Source organism: Apostichopus japonicus, chromosome 2, assembly GCF_037975245.1.
Source record: "Apostichopus japonicus isolate 1M-3 chromosome 2, ASM3797524v1, whole genome shotgun sequence".
In the NCBI taxonomy this organism is placed as follows: domain Eukaryota; kingdom Metazoa; phylum Echinodermata; class Holothuroidea; order Aspidochirotida; family Stichopodidae; genus Apostichopus; species Apostichopus japonicus.
The window spans coordinates 3,821,778-3,840,011 of NC_092562.1; the positions used below are offsets into that span (position 1 = coordinate 3,821,778).

The window sequence follows — 18,234 nt, forward strand, 5'->3', positions numbered from 1 at the left end:
ATTAATTTGTTTCTCGAAAAATTAAATAAATTGATCGCGAGTTCTCATGTTTAGTTATAATCTGAATTACCTTCTTTCTTTGTCGCTGTTTGACGTCAGTAAATTGTTTATGATCAGCATAATCAACCTGCCAACTGCCATATGGTGACTGCATTATAGCCTGAATATAGACGGCTGCAAGTAACGTCTATCTGCCAAAGCTAAGACAACAAATCAGCCTGTATGACGTCACAATAAACTGAATTACGACACTCCTTGTACTACCAACGAGGTAAATGAATCTGGAGAAACTATCACACAGTAAATACGGGCGTACGCGCGTACCATGTATGGAGGGTCATGTGATGTGTTCCAGGGTGGTACTAATATACTACTCTCCCTATTACGCATGATTATTTCACCCAACTAGTACGTAAATGTGTTTGCGTGCTTAGAGCAGCAGACGACACCCGTTACCTAGCAATAACCGTGCCTGTAGCCTAACGTGATAGCTATATTCCCGTCGAGCAGCATTAGGCTCTGTTCCATGGAGAATTCCGTGGTTGCACTGAACTAAACATTTCCCATTTCTACATTAACTTATAGCGTGTATTAATAACGTTAGGCCATATGAGACAAAGCTTGCCCTAGAGCTGTATTAATAAGTAAGATTATGTAGAAAGCCTGCCTTCATTCAAGTTAGCATATTAGCACTATTTCGTAGGCCTGAAGTACCAGTACCTTCTTATGCCGTTATTTCCCATGTCCGAACCGACCAATCTTTCACGAAGTCACTAACACTGTTCTCGAACTGCTACAGAGAAATATCAGTATAGTACCACCCTGGAACACATCACATGACCCTCCATACATGGTACGCGCGCACCCAATTGACATGAATCCTCCAGATTCATTTACCTCGTTGTGTACTACACTCATGGAGAGTATGCAACTGCTATATAGCCTAATTAATAGGGCGTAGAATTTTCGCGGAAATCTTGTCGCGTTGAACTTAAAGTTTTTGCTATTTTTTTAAAAGAAAGTTGGTTAAGCTATATTCAGTTGGAGCATGGATGAGCTGTATATGGCATATATGATTCTTTAGTCAAGAATGACTGAAGCCACAGTATGTTTTCAATACTTGGCGGTAAGCATATGCATAGCATATTCGTTTTTTTTTTTAATTTCTCGAGAGTAACAAATATTTTTTTAAAAGAAAGAGAACACAAAATATTTCATGTTTAGGGAAAAAAGGGATTTTATTGATATACGTATGTATACTTTTTCCCCAAATATTTTTGTTCTGTCATCATTTGTTGAAAACTGATATATATGCGATTTTGTAGATAATCATTCATTTTATTGTCTTTTACATTATGTCGAATAAATCAAGAAGAATAAAATGAATAGAATTATAAGTGAATGCACTGAAAATGATTCTCTTTGGTACTTTGAATAAATAATTTCATAACTTAAAATATACAAGTCTGATTTTAAAACACTTTTTTTCCCCCATTTATATACAAACACAAAGCAAGTCAATTCACCAACGTTGTGGACATATGTACATACTAATATTCAGGATGCAAGCACCTTAATGTCCAACCGGATCATGGTGCGCCAGTCACGCACAAATCACATGAAGGATAATAACAAAAGTAATGCATGACTTCCTTATATACGCACGGATAATTCTAGAATTGGAGGTGATATCTTTCAACAAAATCATAAACATTGAAATTGATTAGTGCCAGTTTTTACGATGACATACTAGATATAACACAAAATAAAACAGAAAAGTTGTGCCATGATATTCCGATCAGTGAAATCTTAATACGTGATCGATAATTGATGTTACGTTAACAATGCAGATTATGTGTACATATCTATTCTTACGAATAACAGTCCCCCACCCCAAGGGACATTATTAAATGGGAGGAAAGATATTCACTTCATGAGTTAAAGTGGAAGTTTATTTTCATTATTCCGTATATTACAGTCAGCTATTAAAAATATTAACTTCTTTTGCTCTGCATGCAAAGTACTCTATTTTTTTACATGCAAGAACAGGGCCGTGGTCCCCAATGCGATGACCTTCTATTTTAAGATTTTGAGTTCATGTTTTGAGGTTGAACTCTTCATTCCCACCCAGCAAAAGAATCTTGAAATGGTTGAGAAGTACATGTCTTTCTTCAATTGCTTTAAATATGCGGTACTGTGTATAATTTTCTTTGTTTTCTTGTTCGCACCTAAAGTCTTTCTGTCTGTCAATTGAGCTTTTGTTCATTACTAGGAGTAAGTTGTAAGACTTTCTCTTCGTAAATCCCGCACCATATATTGTGTTTATGTATAAAAACCATGTGGAATTATGAAAAAGAATGACATGAAATAAAAGTTGAGTTGCAGCCTCCCCCCCCCCCGGAAAAAAATTGCAAATGTGAATGCCTATGAGTAGGTTAATCAAAGTAAACACTCCCTTTTTTTTTTGTCATACATGCTTATTTTTCATTTTTCATTTCAAGCTCAGAATCTTTCATGCTTTGGCTTCTTAAAGCCATAACGTTTTCATTTCGTGGAACATACGTCGGCCTAATCAGTGGTTTATGATTTGGGTTATAAGCTTTAATAAAGCTATATTTTTCTGACCACCTAGCTTTGTACTGACCAGGCGATGACTTAGCGGAGTTTTGACCGTAGATTTCGCCCCAATGGAAGAGACGCCGGACTATAGTATTTTGTTTACACTGATAACAAGAAATGTCAATCGCTCTTCCTATATCCTATATCTTTAGAAATCTCCTACGAAACTTGTCACAAAATTAGAAAAAAAGGTAAACATAGGAGTCAAGCTCAGAACAATGGCATCCATACCTCCTCCCACGCCTACGTCATATACGAATATACTGCGAAACAGTTAATTTACATAAATCTGAAGAGATGTCTCACGGTAAGTTAAGGAATGGAACGTCACATCCAGAATTAGTGTAACTTATCGCCTTCCCCCGTGGCATAATCTTTGACTATATCTGAACGTGACGGAAACAAGGTGATGATGAATCCAGAAAACAAAATGTCGGTGAATCACTTCGGTCCGCAGCTTATATGCATTACTATCTTTGCTCTCTATAGCAATCATGAATCGATTGTGTGATTTAAAAACAATAATAATAATAATTATAGAAAATCAACTCTAAAATATTTCGAGTGACGTTGCTATAGATTTACATGATTGTTTTGAATATTTAATTGGGTTGGATTGTCTCCAAGTTGAAAACAAAGTGCATCGGCGCATTACCACTCCGCCCTCTTAAAATAATCAATTCGATTGCAAATTTACTATCATGACTCATTTATGTACAAATGACAGAGGCCGCTTCTCCGTCCCCGCAATTGGACCGCCATAGTGGCCTCCGACCACAATCTAAAAGCCGTGTCTCATCGCCGTTACAGTCGAGATCGTCAAGGACATACTGAACATCGGTATAACGATCAGGTAAACCGGTATTCCATACAGCCAGTCTTTTACCTAGCTGTCGACACGCTACCGCGGCGCTGTTCATGTTCCAGTTGTCATCGCATACTTTACCCCATTGGCCGTTGATGCTAACCTCCACAAACCCCATATTTGCATCTTCTTGATCGCCCAACATTAACCGTATATCTGAAAGAAAATTACCGAATACAGTGAAAATTGTCAAAAACAAGTATCAAATGTCATGATCACATGAACTGTAGCAAGACATGGGCTGAAAAAGACGTAACTTTTAGCTCTGGCCGAATTCGTGAAGGGGTTTTTGTTCTCTAGTCTAGTTTGGTCTTCAGTAAGGTATAAAACGAGAAGCAAAACACAATAGAACAAACAAGTGCCATGACGAGATGCTCCTTTTGAAATTTTGCATAATGATGTCAAAATGAGAACATAATTATGATTCCCGGGGTGATTCCCGGGGTGTTATTGGTTCCGTTAGTAGAGCATGTGTCACAGAATGTCCTAGTTTATCAACCTCCATCCCCCCTCCCCCCTCCATCTCACACACACAAACATTAACAAGTCAATCTTTCCACTTCGAGATGTATTAAGGAACTGTTATAAAATTTAAGATGCAACATCGTACAACAACGTACATAAGTGACAACATAAGTTTTAAAATACACAAATCAATACCTCTACTTTGTTTGCTATGAATTCACCTGCTTCAAATATAAGGTAATAAATACGACACATATCTTATCGCTAATCGCTGTTTAGAAAAATCGTAGTACCTGTAGATTGTAAGCATTCGACTCCAGCTCTCTCGTTACTTGCACAGTTGTGGCGCCCTCGATTTCTTGAGCATGCGTACAAATCAGCTTCATTTCCATCGCAACGAAGGTCGTCTAGGAATATAGGGTAGTCGATAGAGCCATAACCGAATTCCTTGCCAACGTCGACGCCTCGAAAAACTTGACTCGCTTCGGGGAAGCCAAGTTGATGGCATACCACGTGACCTTCTTCGATGCTCCAAAAATCGTCACAGACCCCACCCCACCGCCGGCCATTACTGACCTCTACGCGACCTCTGTAAGATCTACCACCGGCCAATCGCACATCCCCATGAGCTGTAAATTAAAACGAAATCTTTTAAGATAACAGTGAGACTTTTGAACAAAGGACATTAACAATTGACACTCAGCACGAAAAACTAGAATATATTGACTGAACTGTTCAGTCTTATATAGCTGGAGTTCCGTTAAATTGGAACATGGATCTATCGAGCTGATTTTCTTTCAGAACAAAAATTCGAAATAACTATTAAAACCTTTTTAACAACAAACTCGTTTCATCCTGGTAACTTTAGACTCAGTTTTGGCGTTTGCTCAGAAACGCAAAGGTTTTTTTTCAATGACCAACGTCTGCAGGCTTTGCTACTGAAGCAGCCAAAAAAATATTATAATAATAATAATAAAATAATGATAAAAAAACTTAACATTGTTGTCGAGATGCAGCGGCATTTACTTTGAACAAAGAGAAGTACACTTTACACAAACTAACACACATGAAAGTGAAGAACTCGTCTTTCTTATGTCATCTATTTCTTCCAGTCAGTTGTAGGTCTATACTGCTTGTTACATTATTGAGTTTTTACTAATCAAGAGGATGATTATATGTACAGTGCCAACTACGATATCAGATTCAAGAGTGTAAGTCATTATACCAACGGTGTCATTGCTGAACTTAAATCTCGGGAGCAAAGTTCTCATTCATTAATATTTTAATCAGCTAGATTCCGGTTCAGAAATAGAAAGAACACTTTGCTGGCGCAATGAGAGCGGAGACAACAAAAGGTGTGAAAACGTAACTTTACTAATTAGCTTGTTCAATTTTATCCGTTGTTCGTGAGAAACTATTCGAAATGAAAACGACTAAGTTATAGACGACGACGATGATGATGATGATGATATTGATGATGATGATGATGATGATGATGATGATGATGATGATGATGATGATGATGATATTTTTTTATACTTAAGAAAAGTGTAGTCATGGACATGCTGATATTGACATTGCAGCAACATAGAAGACAGTACATCCTTTCAAACTCCCTCTCAACAAACATTTGTTTCTAGAGAACAAACACAATAAAAGCTGTTCCGTTTATTCCTTTTAACGTCAACATGAAATGTATTTTACAAGACACGCTACGTCCTTGCGTTAAGCACTTATTGTAACTAATTCATTCAAACTAGTTTGGAATTCACGTTACTTAGCTCCATTTACGTCAATTACATTGATAAAAACGTTCATTTCCTCAAAGTTGCAGATTCAATATTTTCATAGAAAACATTGATTTCGTGTTTCAATCGTTAGAACCTTGCTTTCTATTGTTTTTTGCCATAACCATTTACTAAATATATAAACGAATAATTATTGCGGAAGCGTAAAGGAAGTAGACAGTCAGACATAAAGATAGACAGGTAGAGATATAACATGATAAAACGTGATTTGAGATGTATATTTGCCGGAAGTCGATTGATTTAAAATCTAAAAATAAAATATTTTTCTATAAACACCGACATTTTTCTGAATGAAAAAGACAAAAAGCAAATATCACGGGAGAATCAGGTTGAAAGATACTTTGATTTTTTTTTTCGTTTTTTTTTTAGTTGTTGAAATATATGCAAAAGTTCTCGCGGTTAATATGTGACTTTGCCGGTTACGAGTCTTTTTGTTTATCAGAAAGTAGGTTTGATATACGATTGGAAACCATGTCATTAAATATAACTAATTAGTTTCGTAATTATGAAGGTATATCGGAGCACGTATATAATAGTGTTTCCAACTAAATTTCTATGAGGGACAGAGATTAAAGCCAAGAGCCACATATAACCAAACGTTTTATATATACGTATTCAGTAATGTACATGCTAAGCCGGTAAGGTGCACGAGCCTTAAGTCTTAACAATCCACAAACCCCGATAAGTGCAATGTCGGGGACCGCTCTCCTGTAATATCTCGTTGTACTATACAAGATTTTGTCATAAGTGATATTAGTCATATACTAGGCTATATGTTTGCGTTTAGTCGTTTGCCGAAGCAGCATCGCAAATTCCACCCCTGGTTTACAGTGAAATGACTCTTGCAAAACATATTTTATGAACTATAACTGCAACGTGAATATAACGGTCCTGTATCTTGGGAGCGACATTAGATCATTGTAATCTACTTTCTTTCCCTCTTGGGGGAGAGGGGGTGACGGGGGATGGGGTTGCGATTATCGTCACAGGCGTAACTGATATGTAATACCGTATATTATATCAACAATTGAACCTCAATCTGTTTAAGAAGCGATTGGTTAATTAAATTATTACATGACTAACTACTGCTGGGGATAATAAGGTTAACGATCGGTAAGTTTAATTTGCGGCTAATCATATAAACTATTTTAGTAGGTCCCATTTTGTGTACTATCGACAACTGAGTATCTAGTTATACACAAATATTCTCAATTAACATTCTTAATTCACCTAACTTAGTAACCGTTGTATCTCTGCGTATTGAATGGAATCCAGAATTCGAGATTATACAACTATACGTTTCAGCTCGTTTCCCTATCTCTCCCCAAAGGAAACACAAGGTAGAACCATTGACTTGTTTTACATAGAGGCTGTTCCGGTTGAAGACACAGTATTCACATGTAGAGATAGCTAGTCCTAAAGGAGTGAGTACAGTGACTTTTAGAATTCCTGGTGATGGCTGAAAACGGGGATAATATATTGGACAAATTGGTGGGGTCTCAAATATCACACAACACTTATTTCTAGCCTTAATTGTTACGTAAGATAACAGTATAGTTCCTTTGATAAATCAAACTTAGAACTTAGCTTTAAATTATCCTACTAGCTTGGCGATTAATATGCATAACCGAATTACGACAACAAAGAAACGACGAATAATGTTAGTAAATATGAATAAACAGTCAACTATTATGAAAAGTGAAATAGTTGAAAACATACCAGCCGATACGGAATGCAATACACTTAGAATCGTCACCAGTGAAGACGTGAAGAATCTTGTGGAGATCATTGTGTAGCTAAAGAAGTCTAAAAGCAAATATAAAGGAGAGAAAAACAAAAAATGATCAATCATTCTTAATTAATTAATCAACATTTGGAATGAGAATAAGATAAAACAATTAATGTTTTAATTAATTGTCTTGTATAACTTATTATATATCCATTGCTTGATTCCCAATCAAGGTTTCATTACAGGCAATGAAGAGAAACCTGGCTTGAGATATTTTGGAATCAGTATAATGACCAAACGAAATGGCATATGGTCAATACAATGCTTGTCTATAGCCGTTTTAACACAGGATTGGCAGTTTGCGACACTGACACAACCGACTCAGGCAAATTGTTTAGTTCATTCAACCCCTCTTAGAAGAAATTCCTTGAAACACGTAAATTCCATTACATTCTGCAAGTTCAAACAAGGCAAACTATTCCGTTCATTACAATACATTTAAAGAAAAGAAATTCTTGATAATACGTGACTACCCTACTATTGACGAACTTTTATGAATTCCATATTTTATTTGGATAGCTGCGAAATCAGCAAAACAAACAAAAGACAATTATGAATCACCGAAGACATGAGAAATGTGGATATCTTTGTTACATTTTCACGGCACTCTTCAAGAAATTGCCATCAATTTTTCTTAAGATACCATTTGGTTCAAATAAGTTAGTTATATTGCTTAAATTTTCTGTTTATATTTGTCTTTCGGTGACGTATAATATACCAGACAATTCCTAACTAATTCACCTGCTGATACTCAATAAACAACCCAATCATCTCATATTTCATTTGACTATTCAATAGAGCAAAATCCCCCAGCTACGATAGAATATATCTACTACGTAATCGGATATCCGACTGTCTGTATACTAAGGAAATAGTCGGCTACCTCATACTTCCTCTATATATTTACTGAATATATGAAACTCATATTTTCGCAATCAAGTTTATATGTATGATTCGCTCATGACAGAGTACAGTCACTGAATCTGAAAATCATTTTCAGGACCCGAAATCCAACCGGCATTTCTTTAGTATAAAGTTGTATATATCAGCCATTATGTTTTCATCCCTATATACTTTACAGTTCTTGTACATTCCATTCACAAATCCATCGTGACTGTTCTCCAATCACCACTGCAATGCACCTTTCATGTTTGTTTCTTCTTCTCCAATACTGTATTTTACTTTGCACTATTGACAGAAAATTTCAATGGCGACGTCATCGTTCCGGGTTTTTTTCCGTTACCCTGCAGATAATTTCCGAACAACAAACTTGTTCGGATATATGACGTTTTTGTTTGTATTATACATAACCACCGCTGTGGTGGATAACCGTGTTTATAGTTTATTTACATGTTGAGATAACGTTTATCTGAGACCCTCATGCAGGTATATACCCGTCTATTGAGAGAGATTAAAAGAGGGAAGTCGAAGGGAACAATAATCTACTTGCGTAGATAACTACAGATTAAAGCTAAATTCAGCCTCCACTAATGTCCAAAAAGGAAAAACCGAGTTTATTTATTTAGTAGTACATATATTTTGTTGTTAAAGCACAATGAATTTCTGTATATGCAGTATGTGTGATGTAGAATAATCTGTCACTTACACACGCCTATACAATGTTCACTTCTGGGTCATGATCACCCTGTAACATACCAAAAGTCCCACCCGCTCGGTCCCAAAGTGCCAACATAAATCCATTTTATGTCTGTATGTGTATGACGTTTTCGTTTCTTGATTAAGTACCATGACATTGGCAAAGACGTTAATTTGGAGAATAACTGACATTAATTTATAAAATATACGTTTCTATAAGTGAACACTTGAACAGATTTTGTTTTAGTTTTTTTCAGTTCTCTCAGGCACAAAGCTATCTTTCTTTCGCGATATACGAACAGTCACAACAGACAAAAAATAACAAACTACATTATTGAAATAATATGAAATGATGTTTTTAATATTTTATACAGATATATATATATATATATATATCTGATATATAAATATCTGATATATATATATATATATATATATATATATATATACATACACACACATATATATATATATATATATATTGCCAGTTTAATGGTAATTGAAATATATCTTATATAACAAAGTCGATAAATGTTTTATTTTTTCACTATACTTCACTATGCATTTCGTAAACAACTTACAACAGTGTCCACTTTTGTTTCGATTTCGAACAGGCATAGGGTAGGCCTGTCTGAATCGATTGTAGGAGGAGTATGTATAACATTTCTAATTGCTTGTTATTAAGTTCACCTTTCTTAAATCGAGGGTAAACATGTTTCCTTATAGATACAACTAAACAGCACTAAAACTGTTACTCACTTATAGTTATCAAACGCAATTTCTCTCTTCCTCACCCTCAACCCCACTCCTTCAAGTGGCGCTGGGTCCAATGAGCCCATGGCTGCCTTACTTTCTAAGTATCTTGTAAGATTAATACTCAATACGAAAAGAGGAGGGAAAAAGCACTACAGTGAAAATAAATAACAATAATTAACTTACCTTTTCTCTCGTTATTTACAATCAATTCACCTTCCTTTAATCAAAGTTGAAAAAGTTACAACGTGAATTGAAAAACAAAAAGACAAAATGTTTGCAGTTCTTGCCAAGAGTGAAATATTGTAATCTCTTCTGGGTGTTTACTACGCCACTGCGATCGATTCGCTGCAGTTATCTCTTTTTATGTGGTGTGTCATGTTTTGATTCGCGTCGGATGCAACCGACTGCGTTTTACTGATTGTTAAGTAAAACGGAAGGGACGTCATACCCATGCCATCTTAAAAAAAAAAAAACTATAGCGTGTAATTTAACGTAAGCATACGCAAGACAGACTATACTTTGTGTAAAATGTAAAGACAGTCTGTTGTTTAGATAATCTGTTACACCAACGTCAAACTTGTTGTTAAAGGGTTAATTTTCTTATGATTTTGCCTTCTGCTCTTCCATTAATTAGAATTAAATGGATAAAAAAAAGCAGTCGTGAGTAATTTAAAAGCCATGATAAAAGAAAATTGACTTTCAAAACAAGGTTCTTGTGACATCAAATAGAGGACGTCAAATACTAGAGACGTAATATCAATGACTTAAAATTGACTTTCTATGAGAAAGATAAATCATTTTGCAATTACAACGATTAACAGTTTACCAAACATGTGTCTGTAATAGGTTAATCTGGGTTCGCTGAAGACATAGACAGTTCACTCAATCAAGATTTGTCGTAACAATTAAAAAAAATATTCATCAAGCTGCTTAAGAGCTTTATTCTATATTCTGTGACGTGTTTATATATATATATATATATATATATATATATATATATATATATAGATAGATAGATATATATAGATAGATATATAGACAAATGGCTAGCTAGCTAGATAGCTAGATAGCTAGCTAGCTAGATAGCTAGCTAGCTAGATAGATAGATAGACAGACAGACAGACAGACAGACAGACAGACAGACAGACAGACAGACAGACAGACAGACAGACAGACAGACAGACAGACAGACAGACAGATAGATATGAATGCAATCAATTATTTTTGATGCATTTTCACAAAACAAAGCAAGTGGTGGTACATTATTGCAAAACAAGATATAGTTGAATTGTTTTCGTTTGTTTAAAACTATTATGAACATGTGTATGTTCCTTAATCTGTTTGTTTATTCAAGTACCTCGAACATAAATCAATATTTAAATATCATTCATTTTTTTTTGGTTACAGTAACGTCGGATTTGGTTATGTAAAGCTGAGTTATCGATCGGCATAAACGTTGATGTGAAAAAGAAAAATCCCCAATTGACCATACAAGGTTGATGACGTAGAAATATAACCATAAGATGAGAATGCCTGGCGAGACGAGAAATAAAAAAAAATGCTTAAAAATAAAACTCAGTTGTTACATAATATTAGACCATTCGCATTTGAGGATATGCACAAACCCAAGCTTGCCAAACAATTAAATTTACCTAGTAATTTGATCCAAGTCTCCGAAAGTTACATGACATGTTCTCGTGTGAAAGTTGGCACAGAAGCACTAAGGCGATTGGCTTTTTGGTTGTTATAAACAATACATATTTCAGCCACCGCAATATCCCTATCAGTTTGTAAAGTGTTAAGACTCTGCAATTTCTGAGCTATAGTAGTAGGATTCCGATTGTACGTATGAAGATCTGAGTTAAACCAAGTGTATGAACAAACATTTTAACATAACAGGATAAATTTGACGGGGGATTATGGATTTTTAATCCTCACGTCATGTTAATAACGTGTCAATATATATAGGTTTATATCGATTTACATATTAATATGTAGTATAACTAATATCGGAGAACATGAATTGTTATAATGAACCATTCATCCTAACTCTAAGTTAAATTGTATATTTCATTGAAATTCCCATCGATAAAGAGAAAGCCACAACCCCTTCAAAAAAAGATTAAAAGAGAAAAGAGGGGTGGGGGAAGAAATTACAACTTTATAATGGGATGTCAATAACTCAACATCTCCATAAAAAACCTTGACATTCCGAAGTGAGATTTTATTAAATAACTTGGTTTGTTCTTGTAATGCTCTTCAAAACGCAACGATGTAACACTTTCAATAATTGCTATTATTCATGTGGAAAATTAGAAAGTTCTTGAAGAATTTAGGGAACGCCTGACGACAGCTGTACACGAAGATGCCTATCACAATACATATGGGCTGAATGGAAACTACATGTTTTACCTTAACTTATAAACAATTCAATAACTCAATCATACATGTTTTGGCAGCTTTTCTTCGATTTTTTATTCTAGATATTTGACTTATTTGACTTATGTGTATAATAGTGTAAACGAAAGTTTAATGTTAAAATTTAATGTCAATTACATAGCTAAATTTAATGACTAAATTGTTAAATAATTGCAATGCTCATATCACTATTGAACTCTGGTCGTATTTGACGAACTTTCCCATGGGATTTTGAAGAATCCATTTGTTTTTGTTATGCGGAAATTAAAGACAAACTAGCCTCCCAAACACACATACAACATTCAATGTACATCATCGATAACATTATAATTGCTTAAGGAAAGATTGTAACCAATACCTACATGTTGGTCTACGAGTTTCCGATTTAACACACACTTCCGTTGTAATTCCTCGCTGTGACCTTTAATTGACCACTTGTTCGAAGCATATTATCCACTTTCCCACAACATTTAATACATTACCTTCTAATTGTATGGGAAATAAAGAATGAGAACGTGACTGGCCGATTTCGATTTCAAAGCAATAGTCTACCGTTGTCACGTAATTTAGTGGAACAAATAGAGGGTTGAAATATCAGTCGATCATTGGCGTAGCATGTTATGTTGCGTGATAAATGTCGTTCTCCAATTCCTTAGGCTTCCTTCACCTAACGCCCCTCCCTTATTATTTCCCTCCCTCTCTTCCATTTCAATTTCATATAAATATTTCAAGGCATTTCGTATGATTTCTATCATACTTTTTAATTTTCTCCCAAATCTTTAGTCCCCTGGACCTCTTAGAAGAACCTATAGAAACATTCAACTTGTGCATGTGGTTTGTTGAATTTTATATTTAATTTAGTAAATATTGTTTTTTATCAATAAGCAAACCGCCCACTTCGCACCTGAAGCTCTACGTAACTAGTGCTCTTATATATTATTATCAACACATTTTCAAAATCGTCTGAAAATGTCACACTTTTAGACGATTGGGTGTTCACACTGCGTGAAGTGTAGTAAACCATGCAACTTTCCAGATATAAACAAATTACTGTGGTTGTATATAGAATGTGGCTCAGTGACTGGCTCAATTCTTACCTAATTTATTATTTACTACCATTACATAACAGGTCAGTATCAAGTGAGAAAAACACCCTACACGTAAAAAAGTGAATTATAATGACGGAATCGTAAATTTATGCTATGGAAATTATAATAAATCAGAATATAAATCAGCAAAAAAAAAATTTAAAAAATAGTAAACGAGAAAATGATATAGTGCTTCTGAACTACCATTCCTTTTGTAACGTTTAGTTTATGGTACAATTTGTATGTGTTTATATTCGTTCCTAATAATCTAAACTGGAGGGCGGGAAATTATTATAATGAGGAATGTTTGATATTATACATTAAACATCGTACAATCGTCATGTGATAACACTAAAAGTGCCGAGTTATGTGTGCAAACGGAACGTATATACACTGTGCTATGAAGAAACAGATATTTTAGAGTGTTTCAATGAAATCAAATGTATTAACGAAAATATGTACAACGCAGTGGAATGAAATTTGTTGACAGATACGTCGTTTATAAATCTTCTGTTAACAAAACTACCTTTTTTCGTCATCTTAATTTACTAAAAAACACTCCCCATTTCTGTTACTTCCATCTTTGCAAATAAAATACGTATTCTACACTTTTACTTCTCTTCGCTTTTTTGTCAACTACATTTTAAAGATTTTGTCAAAGTTTCAACCACCAAGAATTGAACGAACGAACGATTTCTTCAGGAAAAAATATTAGGAAGCGGTCTATTTAGTTGATAATTATTTAATTTTAGTAACGGCCTTGATATTAAAAACAGTTTTGCACAAAAAAAAATCGGGCCTTTCTTTAAGACAACGTGAATTTATCATATCGGTTTTCCTAGCTGACGTCACAAGCTTAATAAAAGGCCTCTCAGCACTGACGCCGAATTTGATAAAATGTAAATAAAATTCATGCGTATATCATCTTCGGCTTAAATGAAGGTGTAACGTCATGAAAAGTATAGCTGCTTATTTGTCCATTTTAATCTATACAGAAAATGAGCTTAGTTTTTTTTTTGCATCAGTAGATATACCTTATTGCATTTTGTTAGTACTTTCGGTGATATCATGAAACTATCTTCTTCTTGGCTACTAGAGGGCGTAAGAAAGTCTGAGGGTAAGGAAGGACGCACAAACTTGGAGGTGTATTGTGGGACATGTGACTTTAATATGACAGGGAAACACCTCTGCAAAATCTCAAGACCGTAGAATGGATTCTCTTTGCATTCGTTGCCACAAATTCTGAAATATCTGAATGTTTTTTTTTGTTTTTGTTTTTGGTTGTTTTTGTTTTCTTTTTTTCTTCAATAAGTGCAACTGTAATTTCTTAAGCAAAGTACACTTTTATTTAAAAGAAAGGGTACCTGTCACTAATCTCCCCGTTTCCGGTGACCATTTTGGCAGCTTACTGGTTCCTTGTTGTAGTATAATTTCACTGGCTTAGAGAAACAGACAGAGCTCCCTGTGGATTTCGTGTCAGCCCCGGTACCTATCTGAACTTTTCCTACAATGGTAATATCATGACTAACGATGCATAATCAGTGAGAACCATGTAGTGGAAAATAATACAAGATTTGTTATGGGTCACTTTGTAGTATCCCGTTATTACGTAGAATGCGGTTAGAATAGCCAGTATACATGTGCGTGATTTAAATCCTTTTGACGTTGCTCTTGGGAACCGGAAGTGATAAAGATAGTCGAATCAAACAATTGCACTTCTTGCAATTCAGCAATGATATATTGTTGCCATAGCTGCACAAAATGATATAAACTTTACTGGGAAATTGACTGGATCTAGTTCGGAGAGTTTTTATTTGGGGTTAGCTCTACTTTTTTAAATAAAGCTACGGAAGTAATTTTTGTTTTTAATTCAATCATTTAAGGCTGCAATCATACTTATACTTAAATAATACTTATACATCAATGTACTGACTGAAGTTCCGGAAAGTAGAAGATTCTTATCTCAATGTGTGTGTAGCTCTTTGGGGTAAGAATGGGGTAGGGTTATTTGCCCATTGTCGCGCACGCTACTAGAGGAACTTTACTATACACTAGCTAAGACGCTATTACAATTATGCAAATTTAATGTATATGAAAAAATAAATTCTGACGTAATTTACGATTTAATTGATATAATATTCACTTGTATAATTACCTGCAGATTAGTTTTCTCTGAGTCATTGATTTATAGGTAATAATTACTAAAAGCTTTCAAAAGTACTTTCGTAGGGGCCCTGATCTTCGAAGCTATCCCCAGTCAATATGAAAGTGCAAACATATACAATTCAATATCTTAGTTTGGATCTTAGTGTGAGAGTGAGGCACTATTATCTGACATTCTAATATATCTGTGTGTAATGCCGATGAACTTTGAGGTACGGTTTTGATAAAAGAAATCACAAAGATGCCTTGGTTTTTTTTATTAAGAAGATGGTTTAGTTATCAATAAGCTGACAATCGCACACAAAGATGTGCTGAAAATAAAACGAAGTTGCACTTCATAAGTGACGTGAACATTTAGTATATATAAAACCCAAGTCACATCGGACATAGAATTTCAGTCGTACATCGGCATTTCAGGAGGACCCTTTAAGCAGCGATTCAACAACCACACAAAATCTCTCAGGCACGAAAAGTACCAAAAAGAAACAGGACCGTCAAAGAAAGTATGGAACCTTTTACATCTTCAAATCAAACTATAGGGATATACTATATGAAATGTAAATAACTATTGATATGAATGTTTCTCGGAGAGACTAGTGATTGCCTGCCATGGCACGAGGCTTGCCTATACAAATGACAACAGAGCAACACATACTTTAATTATCTATAGAAGTGTTCGTCAAGAATCTTTCTAAGTACAGAGACCAGTCAACTCGTGTAACAATAGCGGTGCTGCTGCTTCTGTTCTACTTGTGACGCATCACAATTTATTTCATTACGGTTTATGAGTACCCAATTAGCGAAAAGGCTGTTGTTTGCCAATGATCGAAAACAAACAGAAAACGAAAATACAAGAATGTTTGGCAAATAATTTGCAACGTAAGCGAGGAACGTTTGTCCTTGAGACAAGACAAAGCAAGAAAGAGAAACCCAATTCTTCGTCAAAGTGTATGCTAGTGCGCAAAGATCAATTCTCTTTCTAAGAATTATTACGTTAGTTATACGCTACATGATTGTGTTTCTTCGCTTATATTGGTAGCCTTGTAGCACGGTGCACTATAGCTTTATCTGCAATTAATTTTGTAAGTAGGATGTATCCCTATATAGAAAAGGACCGAAGACACGGCAGTCATAGTTTTAAGCTCATAATTTCACAGTTGAATATGCTAATTACGAGCTTCGATTACGTAAGCAGAGCGTGTATCAAGTAATATGAGTGGGCGAGGACCACATAGAAACAGCTGAGTATAGAATTGTGAGAAGTTGAAAAGATCGTAGAACAGTTAATAGGCAATTAAAACCCATAACTCTTAAAGGCCTACTTGGATGAAAAAGTTTCCTTGCTATGTGGTGATTTTACAAGTGAATGAGATTATACTTTCTCATTGTTGAAATGAATGTGATTTATCTCAAGTATTTATATATATATATATATATATATATATATATATATATATATATATTTATATACAAAGTATTAGGTATGTTCGTTAGGTGCGACATAAGATTTAATGGGCAAATAATGCGGACAAATGTAATTGGATGTCATCTAAGATGCTTTATTGTATGAATGAGTTTGTTATGATTGAGTTTAGAACTAATTGTATAATGTGTTAACATTGGGGCCTGTCATGAAATGCCGACCTCGTCAACATTTTAGCCTTAAAGAAGCATTCCAGGATTGAGCATATTGAAAGGTTGAATATCTTGAAAACCGGAATTTTTTACAGAAACTCCACCAGCATGAAACTGTTCCAGTTTTACTTGGTTTATAACATCTTAAGACTAAATTCTGACTAAAGTCATCTGTTCATAGAACCGAACATACCGTGTCAAACCAGTTTCATGCGCTCGGTTCGCACCTTGTTAACAAAGCTCAGTTAAGGTACCAAGTCATACTGAAAAGAATATTACAATCGGTGATACCAACGAAGGATCAATTAATCGATTAATTATTAATTGAAACTATATTTTCAACTTTTCGTCTCTCAGAAACTGTTAATGCTAGTACAGTGGAAATGTTTTCCTGGCATGGCAATACTTGCACACTAGTAACAAGTTATGAAGTAAATTGACAATCTCATTCATTCGTTTGTTCTTATTTTGCTCTTTATTTCTGCTGTTCTTTTTCACAGCTATGTATTAAATGAGTAGCTAAGGATGTTTCGATTTTGCATTCAAGCGCTTTTGCTTTCAGAATGGAACGAAACTAAACTGATCGAAAGCTTTTCATTGATAGTTTCACATAATAGTCAAAGTTCTTAGGTGTGATGGCAGCATTTCAGATCTATATACTTATAGAAACTCCATTTAAGTTGAATGTAAACGGAATACAAAAGTTACAGGGGCATTTACGTGGCAGTATTACTGAATGTTAGCTAAAGTGCAGCACTATTCATTGGCACAAGCCTTTAAAGTGTAAGTAACATTTAGAACTATGAAACCACAGACATCCATACAAAGTCGAACACACTGAAAGATATATGGACATACGGATGAACGGAACAGTTGGCACGAAACGGTGTTCATTTTTTAGTTTAAGTTTAATGAAAGTTATTCTTACAGTTCTTTTTCTCTAGTCGTTACCCTATATTTTTAACTCGAAATGCACGACTTTAAACCAGATTGCTAGTGGTTTATAATGATTCCTTCCCACGTTTTATATTA

The 18,234-nt window shown here is 34.8% G+C and overlaps 1 protein-coding gene across 1 annotated transcript; it reads right to left on the bottom strand.

The window, feature by feature from the left end:
• Nucleotides 1-1,212: 1,212 nt before the first annotated feature.
• On the bottom strand, nucleotides 1,213-14,787 carry LOC139974657 (neurotrypsin-like). Its single transcript, XM_071981902.1, has 4 exons — nucleotides 14,769-14,787; nucleotides 7,477-7,563; nucleotides 4,243-4,578; nucleotides 1,213-3,640 (listed from the first exon to the last, which is right to left on the bottom strand). Exons 2-4 carry the CDS (start codon nucleotides 7,544-7,546, stop codon nucleotides 3,330-3,332), a joined length of 717 nt encoding a protein of 238 aa, XP_071838003.1. The 5' UTR covers nucleotides 7,547-7,563; nucleotides 14,769-14,787; the 3' UTR covers nucleotides 1,213-3,329.
• Nucleotides 14,788-18,234: the final 3,447 nt, after the last annotated feature.